The sequence below is a fragment of the Hyperoodon ampullatus genome (assembly GCF_949752795.1).
Source record: "Hyperoodon ampullatus genome assembly, chromosome: 19".
NCBI classification, from domain to species: Eukaryota; Metazoa; Chordata; class Mammalia; order Artiodactyla; family Ziphiidae; genus Hyperoodon; species Hyperoodon ampullatus.
In genome coordinates, this window is record NC_136932.1 from 14,937,653 (window position 1) to 14,954,789 (window position 17,137).

Consider the following 17,137-nt stretch of genomic DNA (forward strand, 5'->3'; position numbering starts at 1 on the left):
CTATAGTCCTGTTCTCTGACCCTGCAGTTCTGTCTCTTCCCGAATGTCACATGAGTAGAACCAGATCTGTGTCACCTTTCACTCCATGAAGGACCTCTGGGACCCCTCGTGGCTGTGGACCCGAGGGCCTCCCTTCCTCCTGGAGGTGGTGCTCCTCTGTACGGACACACCACAGTCTGTTTATCCATTCACCCCCAGGACATTCTGGTTGTTTCTACGTTTGGATGGTGATGAACAAAGCTACTATAAACATGCTTGTACAGGACTTTGTATGAACCTAAGTCTTCATTCCTATAGGGTAAACCCCCGGGACTGGGACTGTGGGGACATATGGTAAGGTATGTTTGTTTTTTGTTTTTTTTTTGCGGTACGCGGGCCTCTCACTGTTGTGGCCTCTCCCGTTGCGGAGTACAGGCTCCGGACGCGCAGGCTCAGTGGCCATGGCTCACGGGCCCAGCCGCTCCGCGGCACGTGGGATCTTACAGGACCAGGGCACAAACCCGTGTCCCCTGCATCGGCAGGCGGACTCTCAACCACTGCGCCACCAGGGAAGCCCAGTAAGGTATGTTTAAAGTGACAAGAAACCACGCACTTCTCCAGAGTGGCTGCACCGCTCTGTCTTTGCACAGCAACGTGTGGGAGTCCTGTCATCCCAGTTCTCACCGCACTCGGTACTGCCAGCCTTCTTTTGTTTCAGTCATTCTAATAGGTGTGCAGTGGTGTCTTGCTGTGGTTTTAATTTACATTTCCCTAACAGTTAATGATTTTGAACATCTTCTCATGTGCTTATTGGCCAACCTTAAATCCTCTTTGGTAAAGTGTCTCTTGTCCATTTTAAAATTTTGGTTTTTTTTGTTTTTTCCTTATTTTTGAGTTTTGAGATATCTTCATATATTCTGGATACAAGTCCTTTGTCAGCTATGTGATTTGCAAATATTTTCCCCAAGTTTGTAGCTTATCTTTTCTCTCTCTTAGCAGTGTCTTACAGAGTAAACAGTTTAAATTTTGATGAAGTCCAATTTGTCAATTCTTTTCTTTTGTGGATCAGGCTTAGGGTGTCAAGTCGCTGTGCACACTGTAAGTCTGAGAAAGTGACAGGACAGGAGCTGGCTGTCTAGACACCAAAGTCCGGAAAAGGGAGGGTCTGTGTATGGGAAAGACCACAGAGAGACGTCCAGAGACCTGGCCGCCAGGCGGGCCTGACACCGCCAGGTGGGAAATGTCACTGAGGAAGCTGAACCAAACCAAAGCCAGGTTCCTCTTCAGTAATATCAGGGGGTTTAACTAAATAACCTAAAAAAATATATCTTTAAGTTATGTGATTTTTTTTTTTATTAGTTTTTTCGTCTCAAGGTTCTTTTATTTATTTATTTATTTATTTATTTATTTATTTATTTATTTATGGCTGTGTTGGGTCTTCGTTTCTGTGCGAGGGCTTTCTCTAGTTGTGGCAAGTGGGGGCCACTCCTCATTGCGGTGCGCGGGCCTCTCACTATCGCGGCCTCTCTTGCTGCGGAGCACAGGCTCCAGACGCGCAGGCTCAGTAATTGTGGCTCACGGGGCCAGCCACTCCGTGGCATGTGGGATCTTCCCAGACCAGGGCTCGAACCCGTGTCCCCCGCATTGGCAGGCAGATTCTTAACCATTGCGCCACCAGGGAAGCCCAGTTATGTGATTTTTAATAGCTGTTTTTAGTCTGGAGAACTCGGAACAGGTGACACTGTTTGTCTGGGCCCACCTGCACCATACGAGCACAGCACAGTCAGGGACGGTCACAACCATGCTGAGTGACCAGGAGGGGACACCACCCAGTATGTGAGACAGGGTCTGGGCTGGGTTCATGCTTCAAGCTGCCCCACCCAGTGGGAGGAGACAACCCAGCCCTGCTCACAAAATATTTACACAGAGCAAGAACCGTCTGAACTGGTCACCAGAAGTCACCTCGCTAGGAAAGAACGTAACTTTATCGAAGTTTTAATGGATATGGTTTATCTGAGAATTACATGTCTACGGAGATCTGTGGTACAGGTAACAGAGGCTCTGTCACTCAGAAATGGAGGGAAGTAAAGACCCACAGACACAGCACAGCAGTGCTGGTGAACGAACTCTGACGGGATGGCTTCCAAACTATGAAATCTCATCAGGGAATCGAACCAAACAGGCCGGATAACCAGGCAGATCTAGCATTTTCTTATTTTCTAACTTCTCTCCGTGTGATGTCTCTTGATGGTTGCCTTGTTTGTCCAGCACCTGTAAATGGTTTTCTTGGTTTCAGCCCATCTTGGAGATGAAGCTGGCCTAGAACAGGGAGGAGCAGCTCCCCTGAGCGGCAGGGCGCTGAGCCTTCTGTCTCTAGAAGAGAGCTGTGCGAGCGTGACCAGGACAAGGCAATCGTGGAGCCCAGTTAAAAAAGCACTCAGCACCTGAACACCTGGCCCTCTGCTTCCCGACTGCAGTGACCCCTGGTGCACCGGGCTGCCCAGCACAGACATGATTGGGGACACGAGGCCAGCAACACGTTCTCCCCACCACCTGACACCAGATTGCACCAGCACTCCGATTTGGAGAAAATCAGCAGCTGCACATGCCCAGAGCAGCACAGTTTCGAAAAGGAGCAAGTGTCACCGGTGTGCCTTACACTACATACAGGGGTTGGGTTGGGGCACACGGAGAGCCAGACCTGCGCCCTCCCTGACCCTTGCGAATGTGACACACTGAAGTCTACGGTCCCTGCTCTGACCGAGCTAGCACAGCCAGATCCCCGAACACAGCTCCGCTGCTGGTTCCAATCCCGACCTCAAGTTCCTGCTGCTTCCCACCCAGCCTGCAGTGCCAATCTATCAGCGCATCCTCCGGCCCTGCCTCAGCCAGCACTGCCTTTCCAGCAATGGCTTCGAAGTCTCCTCAACTGTGGGTCAGTGGTAACCAAGACCCAGATGTGGGCTGGTCAATGGTAACCAAGAATCAGCTGTGGGCCAGGCAGTGGTTTAAATCAAGAATCAGCTGTGGGCCAGGCAGTGGTTTAAACCAAGAATCAGCTGTGGGCTGGGTAGTGGTAACCAAGACCCACTCTGAGCAGAGGGGACCACCAGGTCTTCCCATTTGTCCTGCTGGCACTGATCAATGTTACACTAATTCTTTCTTGTCACAATATCCCATTTTGCTTGTGGACAAAAGCATCTTGAAGCAAACAGATGCAGTGACCAGTTACATGATTTCCTTAAACATTTATCCAAAATTTAATGGAAGAAATTATACTCGATGAACCGTTTGCAGGTATCCTAATTATATTTCGTTGATTCTTTCTTTTCAATTTATTTGTACCTATGTTTTACATGTCTATATTCTTATAAAAAAAATTAAACAAGATGGAAAAAAATCAGTCCCTAACACTGCTCCTCCCTGCTTCTTGCTCCAAATTCCACTTTCCTACCCAGAGTGAAGTGTAACTATTTCATTTCATGCCTTGTTGATATGTACACACACACACACACACACACACACACACACACACACACACACACACACAGAGTTATGCACGGTTTCAAACATGTGCTCGGCAGCCCACCATGGGTGTCGGTCTTTAACAACATGTCCGACAGGCCACTCCCCGGTGGTGCACAGGCCATTCCCTGTCAGTTCAAGGGTAGCCACCACATTCTCTGTATTTGCCTGTGAGAATGCACATGATTGAGTCCACTGTGCCCTTACAGTGGGTGTTCAGGCATAATATTTTTGTGTATTTCCCCTGACACACAGGCAAGTTGTTTTCCAGGAGAGAAAACTAGAAGATTTGCTTTTCCTACCTAATGTAATTAAAATCAGGCTTTAACTGTTTTAGCACAAGATTTTGTATATCAAGACTTTGGAAACAATTTGCATGTTAATTCTAGAAGAAATGGGGTTCGGAGCAGAAGCGTTAGGAACTACCTAGGTCAATCAGGATGAATGAAATGAACACGCAAACAAATAAACAAAAAATGCAGGTCAAGTTTAGAGCTGTGAAATGGTGTACTGACCCGAAGAGGCTCACGACAAGAGCAGACAAGCCAGCCCGGTGACCTGGGAGGACAAGGAGAGGCCGAGCAACCGCAGCACATCCTGAAGGACCCCTCCTGCAGGGACCACTGCATCTGCCCTGAGATCGAATGTAAAATTGGGGGTGGGGGGATGGAAGGTTGCAGAACGTGAAAGGGAACATTGAAGAACATCGGGAAGATGCTAAGCTGTGATCTGACGTTTGCAGCTGGGGAGCAGAGTGATGATCTCTATGTGCAGAGTGATGGATCTGTATGGCAGTGACCTGTATGTGAAGTGATTGGTCTGTATGTGTAACGATATGTTTTTACTTTGGCTCAGTGTTGGAAGTATTTTTAAATGTTCAAAAGGATTCAGCTTTTATTCTTTTCATTTTAATATGGCCCCAAATTTAGCTGTGTTCTATGTGACAATCACAAACATGGCCTTAATCAGAGAACAAAAGAACACACCCACATGAAAGGGAAACAACCTGTGCCGACAGGAAGTACTTCTGAGAACCAAGAGTGAAAAAAGGAGACTCCCCTCACACCAGAAGCCACAATAGTTTAAAAATCTGACTTACTTTTCTATCAAATCCAGTGTGACTCCAGGCACCAGACTAACGCATTTCTGCATGCAAAACCTGCAGAGAAAGAAAAGAAAGTGAATCACAGCAAAGGGATATTTAACAAGAGAGTGCAACAGTCCCACAGAAAAAGCAAAGAGAGGAAGGTGAGGGTGGGGATTGCCATGGTGAAAAAGTAAACCCTGTTTTTCTTAATTCTGTCAGCTTTTAGGTTTATGAAGAAAATCTCCCTGCAACCTCTCAAAGGGGCAGGAACACTGAGCTGCAACCATAGGTCCTCAGTGGAAAGAGAGAAACAAGTCTGCCGGATGGCAGGGCAGAGCCCCCACTGTGGCAGGGGCTGGGGGCACGTGTGCACAAGATTCCACAGGACAGGAAGGTTCCACCCAGATGATGAACAGGCTCCACTTTTCTATTTTTCCTTCTTAAGCAAGTAAGCTGGGGAGAGTGATGGAAGAATCAGCGAACCACCCCCAGGCACACAAAAGAAATTCGTGAGAGAAGACAAAGAAAAGTGAATTCAATTATATCATTTTAATTATCATAAAATCATAGGAGTCAGATCTGCGAGACTTAATCTTCACTGCAGAGCCATCCTGGAGGGCTAGGGTGGGACTGTCCAGGCTTCACCTAATTTGTGTGCACCAACAGGAGGTCTCAGACCATCTCTTTCTTGCTGTCAGGGCTATCGCCATGCAGCAGGACAGAATCAATGGCAGCATGGAGTGAAGAGGCAACTTAGTATCAGTCGCAGGAGAAATGTAAAACATTTAATTCATCGGCTTTAAAAATTAAGAACAAATAATGCCCTCCATAAAAACAGCATCAGGCACACAGCAAATACACCCACAAAATGTATTTTAGTATCACTAGTGGATGTGAGAAGTGGAGGAAGGTCGGAGAAGACCAGTAGGCTCAAAGGAGGGGATGAGTACAAGGAACAGGCCACATTCAGGACACGTGGAGTGAGACGTGTACGGTGGGTGGGTGGAGGTGGGGGAGAAAGACAAGGAGACAGAGAGAGACCCAGAGGCTGGAAGACGACAGACAAGGCCGTGAAGACGGCGTCTGGTGGGCCACTGGCTCCCAACACGCAGCCCTCCAGCGGGGGGAGGGTGGGGGGAGGGGAAGAGGGGACTCTGTGCACCCAGCCCCGCCAGGCTCATGGCCTCGGGGAGCAACGCCTCGCTCAGCCAGCAGAGGAAGTTATCTTCCTGGCTGTGGCTGCGCCGGCCGGTGCTCTCTATTCATGGAGCAGAAGAAACATAAATGAGGGCTGTGTTTGCCCGACACAGACAGAGCTCCTCTCCCCCCAGCACAAATGGCTGGGCTGACCAGCTGATCCGCCGGGCCAGTCAGTCCCTCCAGACAAATCCTTCTGTTTACTCCGCTGGCGGAGAACTCGGCCCGTCCGGTCCCGCGCATCACCGCAACTGCCAAACCAGCCCACATGCAGCTCTGACAGCGGCTCCATGTGAATCAGGATCTCTCCGTGGATAGAAATGGTCTACAGGAAACGCACTTTCCAGTCCAATTCTGAGGCCTATGCAAACAGGGCTGCTCTGTCATCTTTCTCTCTGTAAGGCACTTACTGATTGGACCTCTGCCTTCCCATAATGACAGCCTGTGCCAGACTAATCCTTTTGTCAATAACAACAATAAGCTCTGGACAAAATATAAAAAACAACCACTTGAAAGCACCAAAGAGTAAACAAATACAGGCAGAAAGGGAAGCCATGACCCTTAAAAGAAGAATAACAAGGTCTGCCTTAACCAGCTTTTCCCAGGTGTGCTCCCCAATTCACACAGAGCCGGGGACACTGCTCAACGGAAAGGAGATCAGAACCCCAGGCTGCCAGGAGCTTCAGGGGAAGTCGTAGGAAGGAGGAGTCAAACTCTGCGAGCAAGCTCTCCTAGGATCCTGGGCTGAGCCCGGCACTGCACAGGCGTGGGCCCAGACCCCGAGGAGCCCCGGGGACACCAGAGCTGAAGTGCTGAACACACTGGGCAGAGGTTTCCACACTTGCTCACTAGCAGATATGCATGCAGATGGGGACAGCCAGTGCCACGTTAGGGGGCTATCAACACCTGGGGCTTTCCACTGACACCCTGTGGGGTGGTGCCTCAGTTACAACCATGGTCCAGGATTCAGAGCCTCACCCCAGAACTACGAGCAAAATCAAAGGAGACCAGTCCTACAGCTAAGAGACCTCAATCAATTAAACCATCTACAAGAACGGAGCTAAAAACTCCTCAGAGGAAGATAACAGAATCAGTGTCTCATCCACAATAGAGAGTATTCTACATAAAATCAAGAGAAAAATTGTTAATAAAACCAGATTCATTGCTGACCACATTTTGGAATCAGACTTTAAAATTATAAAAATAACTATTAACTGGGAAATAAGTATTATGATAAATCTGCTAAAAATATAAAGTTCCATTAAGTAGGAAATTAAAAATAGGGCCACGATGCAACTTTAAAATATTTATGATATGGTTATATGCATTAAGAGCAGCACGGATAAACCAGTGACTGACAATCCACAAATTGTACATCAGCCAATATTTATTCTTTCGCACCAGGCAAAATCAGAGGCAATAAAAATGGCTTGACAATTCCACAAAATTGGATATTAGTAATTATGACAATAAACACAACAGCTGGCAGTCGGTTAGTGCTTACTCTTGGTGCTAAAGCGCTCATCAACAGGCTCTGGCCACTTCTGAATCCTCTTTGTCCGACTTGCCCTTTCCGAACTTCGAGTGAACAGTTACACAGCATCTGACCACTGCTTGCTGCCTGCCTGCTGACCCTCCAGGCCAGGGTTTCTCAGCTGTGCACTAAGGACTCTTAGGGCCAGATCATTCTTTGCTGTAAGGGCAGCATCCTAGCCTCGACCCACAGGATGCCAGCAGCACCACATCCCAGTTGTGACAACCAAACATATCTCCTGACACTGCCTAATGTCCCTGGGGGGCAGAGTCACCCCCTTGAGGCCACAGCCCCAGGCCAGGCCCTAGTGTCTCTCACATTTTCCAGAACAGTCTCTGCTTCCACTCTTGCCTGTGCTCCTTATTCCTCTCCCAGGAATTCTCTACCCAGCAGGCAAAGCAAGCCTTTTAAGAGGAAATGCTGTGATAAGTCATTTCATCTTGATCCTCCAGAGGCTTCCTGCCATGAAGGATGAAAGGCAGGGTGCTTGCCTAGCCTCCCAAGGCCCTGCCCTGGGCTTCCAGTCACTGCTCTGACTTCACTTCCTCACTCTCACTCTGCTTACCTAGCTCCATTCACCCTGACACACTTCCTGCTCCTTCAACATTCCAGGTACAGCCCCACCGCAGGGCCTTTGCACTTGCTGTGCCCTCAGCCTGCAAGACTCTTGCCCCAGATAACTGGAAGGTTTACTCCTTTGTTTTATTTGGACTTCTTCTACCTTCCCTGACCAGCCTAAGGAAAATAGCACCTTCATTCTCTACCTGCATACCTGCTTTTTAAAAATAACATTTCTTGCTACCTTATTATATATTTGTTATTGCTTGTCTTTATCATAGAAGATAAGCTCAATGAGTACAAGGACTTCTCTTATTTTGTTCATCAGTGTGCCCCCAGTACTTAGAAGGGTGCCTTAATATATAGTTTTGATAATCCATAAATGTGTCAACAAGTGAATATGGTATAAGATTAATTTCTAATATTTCACATATATCTTTTTTTTCCTGTTGCTCTTGAAAGTGAGTGGCTTCAAGATTTTTATGCAGAACAAATTAATTAACATTAAAAAACTCAACTGTGTAACCTTGTACACTATCATATAACTGTTGGATGCTATTGCTTCCGAGAATTCTAAAAAATATTAATTTTTTTTCTAATTGAAACCCCCCCCAACATATTTACCATAAAAAATTAAAAGTACAGAAAATTACAAGTAAAAATTACCCCCAAACCTAAGATAACCATTAACATTTTCACATTTACCTCTTAGAGAAAATTGAATCGTGCTGATTTATTTTGTTCTAGGAGAAAAGGAAATCACAGTCACTGGAACATCCCAAACGATACAGATGTGTGTAATGGAAAAGTAGAGTCTGTCCTGCGGCCCCATTCCACTGCTGACTGCTCCTCTGCATCCAGACTGTGCCCAGCACACGTGCACAACCAATATCTACCCTTGGGTTTTGTTCTTTTTTTTTCTTACCATAAGAGAATTTGCCATACACACCACATCTGTGTTTTTTTTTAAACATTTGTTTTCCAGCATCTTCCAACATTCAACAAAGTTGAAAGAATTTTAGAGTACGTTCCTGCATCCCATCACCTAGGTTCCACCATCCGCATTTGATTGCATTTGCTTTATCACATCTCTGCCTCTCCATTAATCCATCTCATTTTTGGTGTGACAGAGGATATGGTACACTTGCCTGTATATTCTTCAGCACACATACTGAGATCTCAGTATCTGTTTACTGTTTTTGTCTTTTGATGTAAGATTACATACAATGAAGTACACACATCTTAATTGTTCGTTCACCAGGTTCTGACAAATGCACATGCCTGTGTACCCAAGCTCCTACAGGGACCACTACCAACATCCCAGGGAGTTTTCTCTCGCCCTTTCTCAGCCAATTCCTACTTCCTCCCATTGCCCGCAGAGGCAAACACTGCTCTGATTTTTCTACTGATTTTTATTCCTCTGTTCTAGAGTTTCACATACATGGACTCATCAAGTATGTACTTTTGTATAAGGCCTCTTCCAGTCAGCATAATGTTTTGGATGTTTATCCATGTTTTTGTTTGTATCATGAATTTATTCTGTTTTGTTGCTGACTGGTATTCCATTATATGAAAAGACTGTAGTTTATACATGCTGTTCTGTAACTTGCCCTTGTGTATCATGGACAATATAAAAGCTGATGCATAGAACATTACCTTTTTCATGAACATAAGTGTGCTGTCCTCGGGATGCATTCGTAGCAATGGAACTGCCTGACAAATGGGTACACATATTGAATGACCAGTCATCTGATGGCTCTCCAGAGGGACGTGCCATTTACTGTCTCATCAAGGCTGAATATACCCACTTTTTAACTTCTGGAAAATACTGGGTTTATCAACATAAAAGAAAAACAAACCCTCTGTTCTACTGATAGGTGAGAAATGACACATCATTGGAATTTCTTTGATTATTATTGAGGTTAAATGTCAGCTAATAATTTTTCCAGTTCTTTGTATTTTTCTTTTGCTTGTTTCCTGTTTATGCCCTTCTTGTCTTATTGAGTTTAAAAGTGCTTTATACATTAACGGAACCAACGGTGGCTTTGTAATATATTACACAATTTTTCTCAATTTATAATTTTAAGTTTTGTTTTCTTTGCCATATAAAACTTAAAATTGGTGTTTAATAAAATCTATCACTTCTTTTATAGCTCTTTAATTCTCCTGACAATTTTTCCAGTACTTTTGTGAGTTTTCTTTTTTACATTTAAATCCTCGGTATATTTGGAGTTTATTTTTTCAGGTAAGAGGTAAGGATTAAAAAAAATTCAAATGGTTAGCCATGTGCCCCATATAGTATTGAGTAATTCATTCTTTTCCCAAATGATAAATTCTTATACAGTAGATTCTGTTTCTGGAACGCTCTACTCTGTTCCATGGCCTCAAATGTCTGCTCTTACTCCACCTGAACCTTCAAAATGCATTTTAATAACAAGTAGGACAAATTTCCTTTCGCACATTTTTTCAAAAAATTCTCATGGGTCTTCTCAAACATTTATCCTTCTACTTGACCTTTAAAATTACTTTATCAGGGCTTCCCTGGTGGCGCAGTGGTTGAGAGTCCGCCTGCCAATGCAGGGGACGCGGGTTCGTGTCCTGGTCTGGGAGGATCCCATGTGCCGCGGAGTGGCTGGGCCTGTGAGCTGTGGCCGCTGAGCCTGCGTGTCCGGAGCCTGTGCTCCACAGCAGGAGAGGCCACAACAGTGAGAGGCCCGCATACCGCAAGGAAAAAGGAAAAAAAAAAATTACTTTATCAATATGTGTCAAATTTATGGTTTAATTTAAGGAGAATTTATATCCTTAATCTTCTGGCTCTCACCATGTAATAATAATGTGGTCAATCCCTCCATTTATTCAAATATCCTTTCGTATCAATCAGTAAAGTTTTATGGAATTTTCTATACATACCTCCAATACACTCTTAGCTTGTTTATGTTTGTTTTTTTTTTTTTGGCTGTGTTGGGTCTTTGTTGCTGCACGCGGGCTTTTTTCTGGTTGCGGCGAATGGGGGCTACTCTTCGTTGTGGTGCGTGGGCTTCTCATTGTGGTGGCTTCTCTTGTTGTGGAGCTCTAGGTGCGCGGGCTTCCACAGTTGTGGCACACGGGCTCAGCAGTTGTGGCTCACGGGCTCTAGAGCGCAGGCTCAGTAGTTGTGGCGCATGGGCTTCGTTGCTCCGCGGCATGTGGGATCTTCCCAGATTAGGGCTCGAACCCATGTCTCCTACATTGGCAGACATATTCTTCCACTGTGCCACCAGGGAAGCCCCTTGTTTGTGTTTTGTCATTGTTACTGCTGCTACTGTGAATCAGATTTACTCTGCTTCCCAACATTTCCTTACTGGCTATTTTTAATATATAAAAAGGGTAACAATTTAAAGGAAATTATTGTGAAGTATACCATATATGAAGAGTATATAAGATACAGATGTGAGTTTAAGGAACAATAAAGTAAATATAAGCACCACACAGATTAATAGCACATCACAAAATCTAAAAGGCCCCATGTGTCCCCACCATGGTGTCTGCTCCCGCCCCCTCCCCAGAGGTAGCCTGTACTTTTATGGTATTGATTTGTAGTCACTTAGCATTAGTGCATGACGATAGCTGCTAGTTTAGAAGGTTTCTCTTATGTAAAGGAAGTATTCTTCTATTTTTATTATAAGTTTTTATTAAAATTCATTTAAAATTTTATCAAATAACTATTCTTCTCTCACTTATTAAGATGATGCATTATATTGATAGGCAGCCTAACAGAAAGTCATCAAAACAGTCCTGGAATGAATCTCACTCGGCCAAAGTTTATTCTTCTCTTACTATACGGCAGGATTCTAAGTGCTAATATTTCATTTTGAACTCATCTGCAGTGTGTGTCTGTGTATGCATATGTGTGTGCCTCTGTGTGTTTGTGTGTGTCTGTGTGTATACACACTGCATTTGTCAGGCTTGGTACCTCAATCATGGTAACTTTATGAAGAGAATGAGAAAGCTTATATCAATACTTGTTGAAATATGGCCTATGCTTACATACTATTTTATTACCATTTGTTTTATTCCATATTTCAAGGATAATAATCTATATGTTGAATCTTCATTGTTTTATTTTTCTTGTTTCTCATTAGTTTTTACTGCTTTCTGTTTCCTGTACTCCTGACCAATTTTAAGGTCACAAACTTCAGAATTAAATTTGATTTCTTAAACTTTCTCTTTGCTAGTTCTCTTTTCATCTTGATGTACTGTTTTGTCAATCTCAGTATTTATTCATTTTTTTTCAGAGACCATTTTTCTGTAATTTCATTGAGGATACAAAGCATATGCTGCCTCCTTTCTGGAGCCCCTTGTAACCACACCTGAGTTTATGCTGATGAGGTGACTCAGGGTGGGGGCTGGTCACCAGAAAGACCGACACTGGCTAACAGCAGGGAACTTTCAGCCCCATGCTGACCTCCAGCCTCTGACCTCAGGAGGGAAGGAGGCTGGAGACTGAGCTCTAAAAAGAATCTTGAACAAAGAGATTCGGAGAGTTCCCGAATTGAGCTCCAGGTGGGTACTTTGTGGAGGGGGTGTGCCCTCCACTCTCTCCCACATGCAGGTGACCCGCCCCTCCAGTGAGAAAGAGGGGCTTCCCCAGCAGTCTTGCTCTCAGCACTCCCTGTGCAGGTCTAGCCTGCACCTGGGTCAGAGCTGAGAGACACAGGGCAGGAAAAGACACGCAGAACTGATCCCCATTATGAGTGTTATTCACGGTCTGATTTCAGTCCCCAAGGTGCCGCTCACTTTCTGGAGTCCTCGGGTAGCTGCGTTCTGAGCAGAGGCTGTACTGAGTGTGGCCAAGTCCTTCTTATGGGCCGACACTGAGGTCTCCATGGATGGAGATGCCGTGGAAGCTTCACAGATCAGAATATTTTAACCAAGTTCTTCTGAACATGAAGCACATTGCCAGAGATGTCAGGCTTTTAAAGGAATTTTGGGAAACAGCTCAAAGTGGCAATACACTATTAAAATAAGACAAGCAAATTCCGTGACATTTCATTTAATGTAGCAGGTTAAAAACAAACAAAGGGGTTTCCCTGGTGGCGCAGTGGTTGAGAGTCCGCCTGCCGATGTGGGGGACACGGGTTCATGCCCCGGTCCGGGAAGATCCCACATGCCGCTCCGCGGCTGGGCCCGTGAGCCATGGCCGCTGAGCCTGCGCGTCTGGAGCCTGTGCTCCACAACGGGAGAGGCCACAACAGTGAGAGGCCCGCGTACCTCAAAAAACAACAAAAAAACCCCCAAAGAAACAAACAAAAAACCCCACATGAAACAGTGTGCCAATCATCTGGTATTTGTAACTAAATTAAAAAGTATGCCATGTGTATTATTAGGGGAAAAAAAAGTAGAAAAAGAGACTTTTGTAATTTACAATCTTTAAATAGCTACCACTTTCAAATGTACAGAATGGCTCACTCTCCTCAGGAGCTTCTAGACCAGTAGCCAGGACAAGACACAAATGAGGTTCAGGGGCCAGCTGTCTCAGCTGACCTCGCTGCTTCAGAGGCAAGCAGCTGAATGATGGTCGGAATGAGTCTGTCTTGTTCCCAGGGCCAGAGCCTGGAAGACATCCCAGGGGTCCCTTAAGTACCTGCCCAGTGAAAGCAGAAAGAACTTTCAAGGGAACAGTGCTAACTCTGCAAGGGTGCTGTCATTTTGGTTCAGAAGAGGTTAAAAGGTCAAAACAATTGTCATAAGGAAAATGTCTTTTAGAAAATGCGTATTTAAGTATTGGAGGGTAAATATCATAATTTCTGTAATTTACTAAAAATAGCCATAAGAAGAAAATGATAAAGTAACAAATGTAAGATTTGGGTTATGAGTACAAGGGGGTTTGTTTTATTATTCTCTTGACTGTTTTGTTAGAATGGCTGAAAACTGTCCTGCAGTGAAAAGTAAACAGAGAGAAAGAGAAAGAGAGGTCAAAGCAGATGTTCCTACTTTGATGAGTCAACGTCAGGAAAACACTCCAGGGAAAGATCTAATTTCTCAAAACTTGGGCAGTTTGTTTCTGTTTTTGAAGAATGTCAAGATGTAAAGAGGGGTTCCCTGCCCCTCCCAGCCCAGCTCATCTCCGTGGTCATTAAGAGTCGGTCCTGACAGCAAAGCCCCTGCACTTATCTGCAAAAGCAGAAAACCAACACTCTCTCCTAAAAGTGCAGCTCTCTTCCACAGAAGTGACGCTCACGACCCCCAACCACAGGAGAGACGCAGAACACACAACAAGCTTCCATGGAATTCTTCCAAACTTTCTGGACCCTGTTTCCATGGAATTCACCTGATAAAGAAGTTAGAATCCAGCTTGTCCAGGACAGCCTCACGTGCTCCAGCCTCCTCAGTCTGATTCAAATCTTAAGGTGTAATTTTACCTGATAAACTGAAAACAAGGACTGTGTTTACGTTGCCTACTGACAAAGCTGAGGAGTGAACACATACAAACCTCCTGGAGAGAGCCGGCAGTCAGGAAGGGGCGGCCACAGAAAACAAGAATTTCACATGGGACACACAGAACCCCAATCCTCTCACCCAGGGAACCCCCCTGTGAGCCCTGCTGCACAGTTCTGATTTAGTAGGCGTCTTCATGTGCTGGCAGTGCTGAGGAATGGTTGAGAGGTGGTGGCGGAGGCTGCTGTCCCCTGGGAACCGAGGTTTTCTAGTATAACGGGAAAACAGGGCCAAATGGCTGAAGGGAGTGTTTCCCAGTAAACACACCTGTTTACTCTCACACACAGCAGCTGGGCCCTCATCTGTCCTTGTCTAGGATATAGGATGGCCTCGTGGCAGACCCAGAAAGTTAAATTTATGTAAAAATTAAGTGATTCTGGGCTTCCCTGGTGGCGCAGTGGTTGAGAGTCCGCCTGCCGATGCAGGGGACACGGGTTCGTGCCCCGGTCTGGGAAGATCCCACATGCCGCAGAGTGGCTAGGCCCGTGAGCCATGGCCGCTGAGCCTGTGCGTCTGGAGCCTGTGCTCCGCAACGGGAGAGGCCACAACAGTGAGAGGCCCGCGTACCACAAAAAAAAAAAATTAAGTGATTCTTTTAAACTAAAGAGCCAAACACCACTTAAATTACAATCTTCCACCGTATTTATTCTTATTATATTTTTCTTGCTGCCTGATGTGCCCTTTCTGTATTAAGAAGCTATGTCCTTGACCCCCAATCTTTCCTCTACATCCAAAAGTTCACTCTGGGGGTCAATTCATGCCCATGTGCACAAGGATGGAGGAAATACAGGCGAACCGAGGCCACCCCTGCCCCAGTGAATGAGGAGGGCAGGCGCTGCAGCACCAAATTCCATACCACTTAACCATTCAAGTGACAACTTCAAAAGAGCTGACCCTATTTAAAAACATAAGCCCATGATACGCTGAGAGCAGCAGTGCTCGTGAGCTACACAGCGACCTGCGTGGATCATTTTAGAATCAGTCAGTCCCTATTACAGGGGACTGAAGCTGATGTCACTGCAGAACTCTGAAGTCCCAGCACGTCTGGTGGCCCCAAGCCAAGCCCTGATTCTTCTCCAGATACAAGTGAGAGAAGAAATCGGCTGGAAGGAATTTTAAGCAGGATGGGAGACCAAGATGAGCTGTGCAGTGTCACGCTCCTTCCGCGATCAAAAGATACAAACAAACCCCTCCAGCGAGTTACAGACACTTAACTGGAATAATGCAGACGTTCATTTCTCTTCTTTCCTATGTATCCAGTAGACTTCTCCCTGCAAGGAGACTCCTGAGAGCCGGAGGCTGGCTTAGAAATTCAGTCAGCAGTGAATTCAGTGTTGTGCACGCCTGGTCAGTTCAGATTCTGTCACCAGGCTCCCATCGCGCGTGAGGCCGCACTCCAACCCCGGAGAGAACGGGCGCTTCTCAGCTGCAGCTCACCTCCCGCCTGACAATAGCACGGCAAAACCCATGCTTAAAAACAGCCACAAGGGGTTTCCCTGGTGGCGCAGTGGTTGAGAGTCTGCCTGCCGATGCAGGGGACATGGGTTCGTGCCCCGGTCCGGGAAGATCCCACGTGCCACGGAGCGGCTGGGCCCGTGAGCCATGGCCGCTGAGCCTGCTTGTCCGGAGCCTGTGCTCTGCGACGGGAGGGGCCACAACAGTGAGAGGCCCACGTACCGCAAAACAAACAAAAAAAACAAACAAAACAGCCACAAGGAGTCTCTGTAATAAGCCCAAGGTGTTTTAAACGTGGGAAGTTCTTCCTGTTAAAAAAATTCGCATTCTCTGACTCAGTTTCCAGGTTGAACTCCTAAATGACTCCTGGGAAGAAGAACACGACATGGAAAAGAGGCAACAGGTTTGGTGTTTTAGGGCAGAAGCTGTGAGCCGAACCATGACTCCTCCATCTGCTGGTCCACCCGGCAGCATCTCCAGGGATTCCAGGAAGATTAAGATAGGGACAATGTCATTTATGAAGTACCTTCTGTGTCCAGACAGCTTCTTCATTTGCTAATATTATTCCTACTTCAGGGGAGAGAGCTGAGGTTCAGAAGGTTCTGAAACTACCCAGCCAGTTACGTGGCCAAGTGTGAGAGCGCACCTCTGCAGCCATGTGCCACAACATTCCCACGGGGGCGAAGGCCACCGGACCCAAACTCAAAAATGACGTACCACTGTGCTCCTCTAGACAATTCAATGCATCGTCTCAAACGCAAGCAGTGAAAACAGGAAGGAAAGAGGGAACAAGTAGTAAGATGAAAGCCTATAAAGAGAGACTCCCCCAGCTGTGCGGGGGAGGCCACAGGTGGAGTGGGAGCCAGCAGGCAGGGTGAGTGGTCCAGCCATTGGCTCAGGAGAGAACTGACAGAAGTGCCTGCACATCCCTGTCTAACAGGTAAAATAGAGGCAACAGAGAAGTAGCTTAAACATCAAACAAATGAGAAGTGTGCACATCTCAGGTCCAGTTTTGGTCCAACCTGTGCTCATTAACAAAGGCCAACAGCCTTGCAGGAATACTATAGCCAAGTCTCTCCTTCCTGCCTGGACCATGGCTGGCATGCCAGCCGCCCAAGTCTAGTCTTGGGCTTCAGTCTATGCAGTTGTCTTCCTCAGAATTTAAATCTCCCTGCTTTTTAGGTCTCATATTTGAGGTTGGACTGACTTTGTACCCCCCACCCCCATCCTCTCCTGTCCCTTCTAACACCTAAGCTCTCCCTACATGCTTTTCTGCACTCATGTCTCCACTTATACTCAAGGAAAAGAAAACACCCAAATATGTT

General features: G+C 46.1%; 1 protein-coding gene across 2 annotated transcripts in view; it reads right to left on the reverse strand.

The window, feature by feature from the left end:
* Positions 1-17,137, reverse strand: part of RPTOR (regulatory associated protein of MTOR complex 1) — a gene marked incomplete at its 5' end in the record, with an annotated part of 340,079 nt that overhangs the window by 116,684 nt on the left and 206,258 nt on the right. For both annotated transcript variants that reach the window (XM_079725126.1, XM_079725125.1), the window contains one exon: positions 4,604-4,663. In XM_079725126.1, coding sequence (XP_079581252.1) covers positions 4,604-4,663 — 60 coding nt within the window. The remainder of the gene's footprint in view (positions 1-4,603; positions 4,664-17,137) is intronic.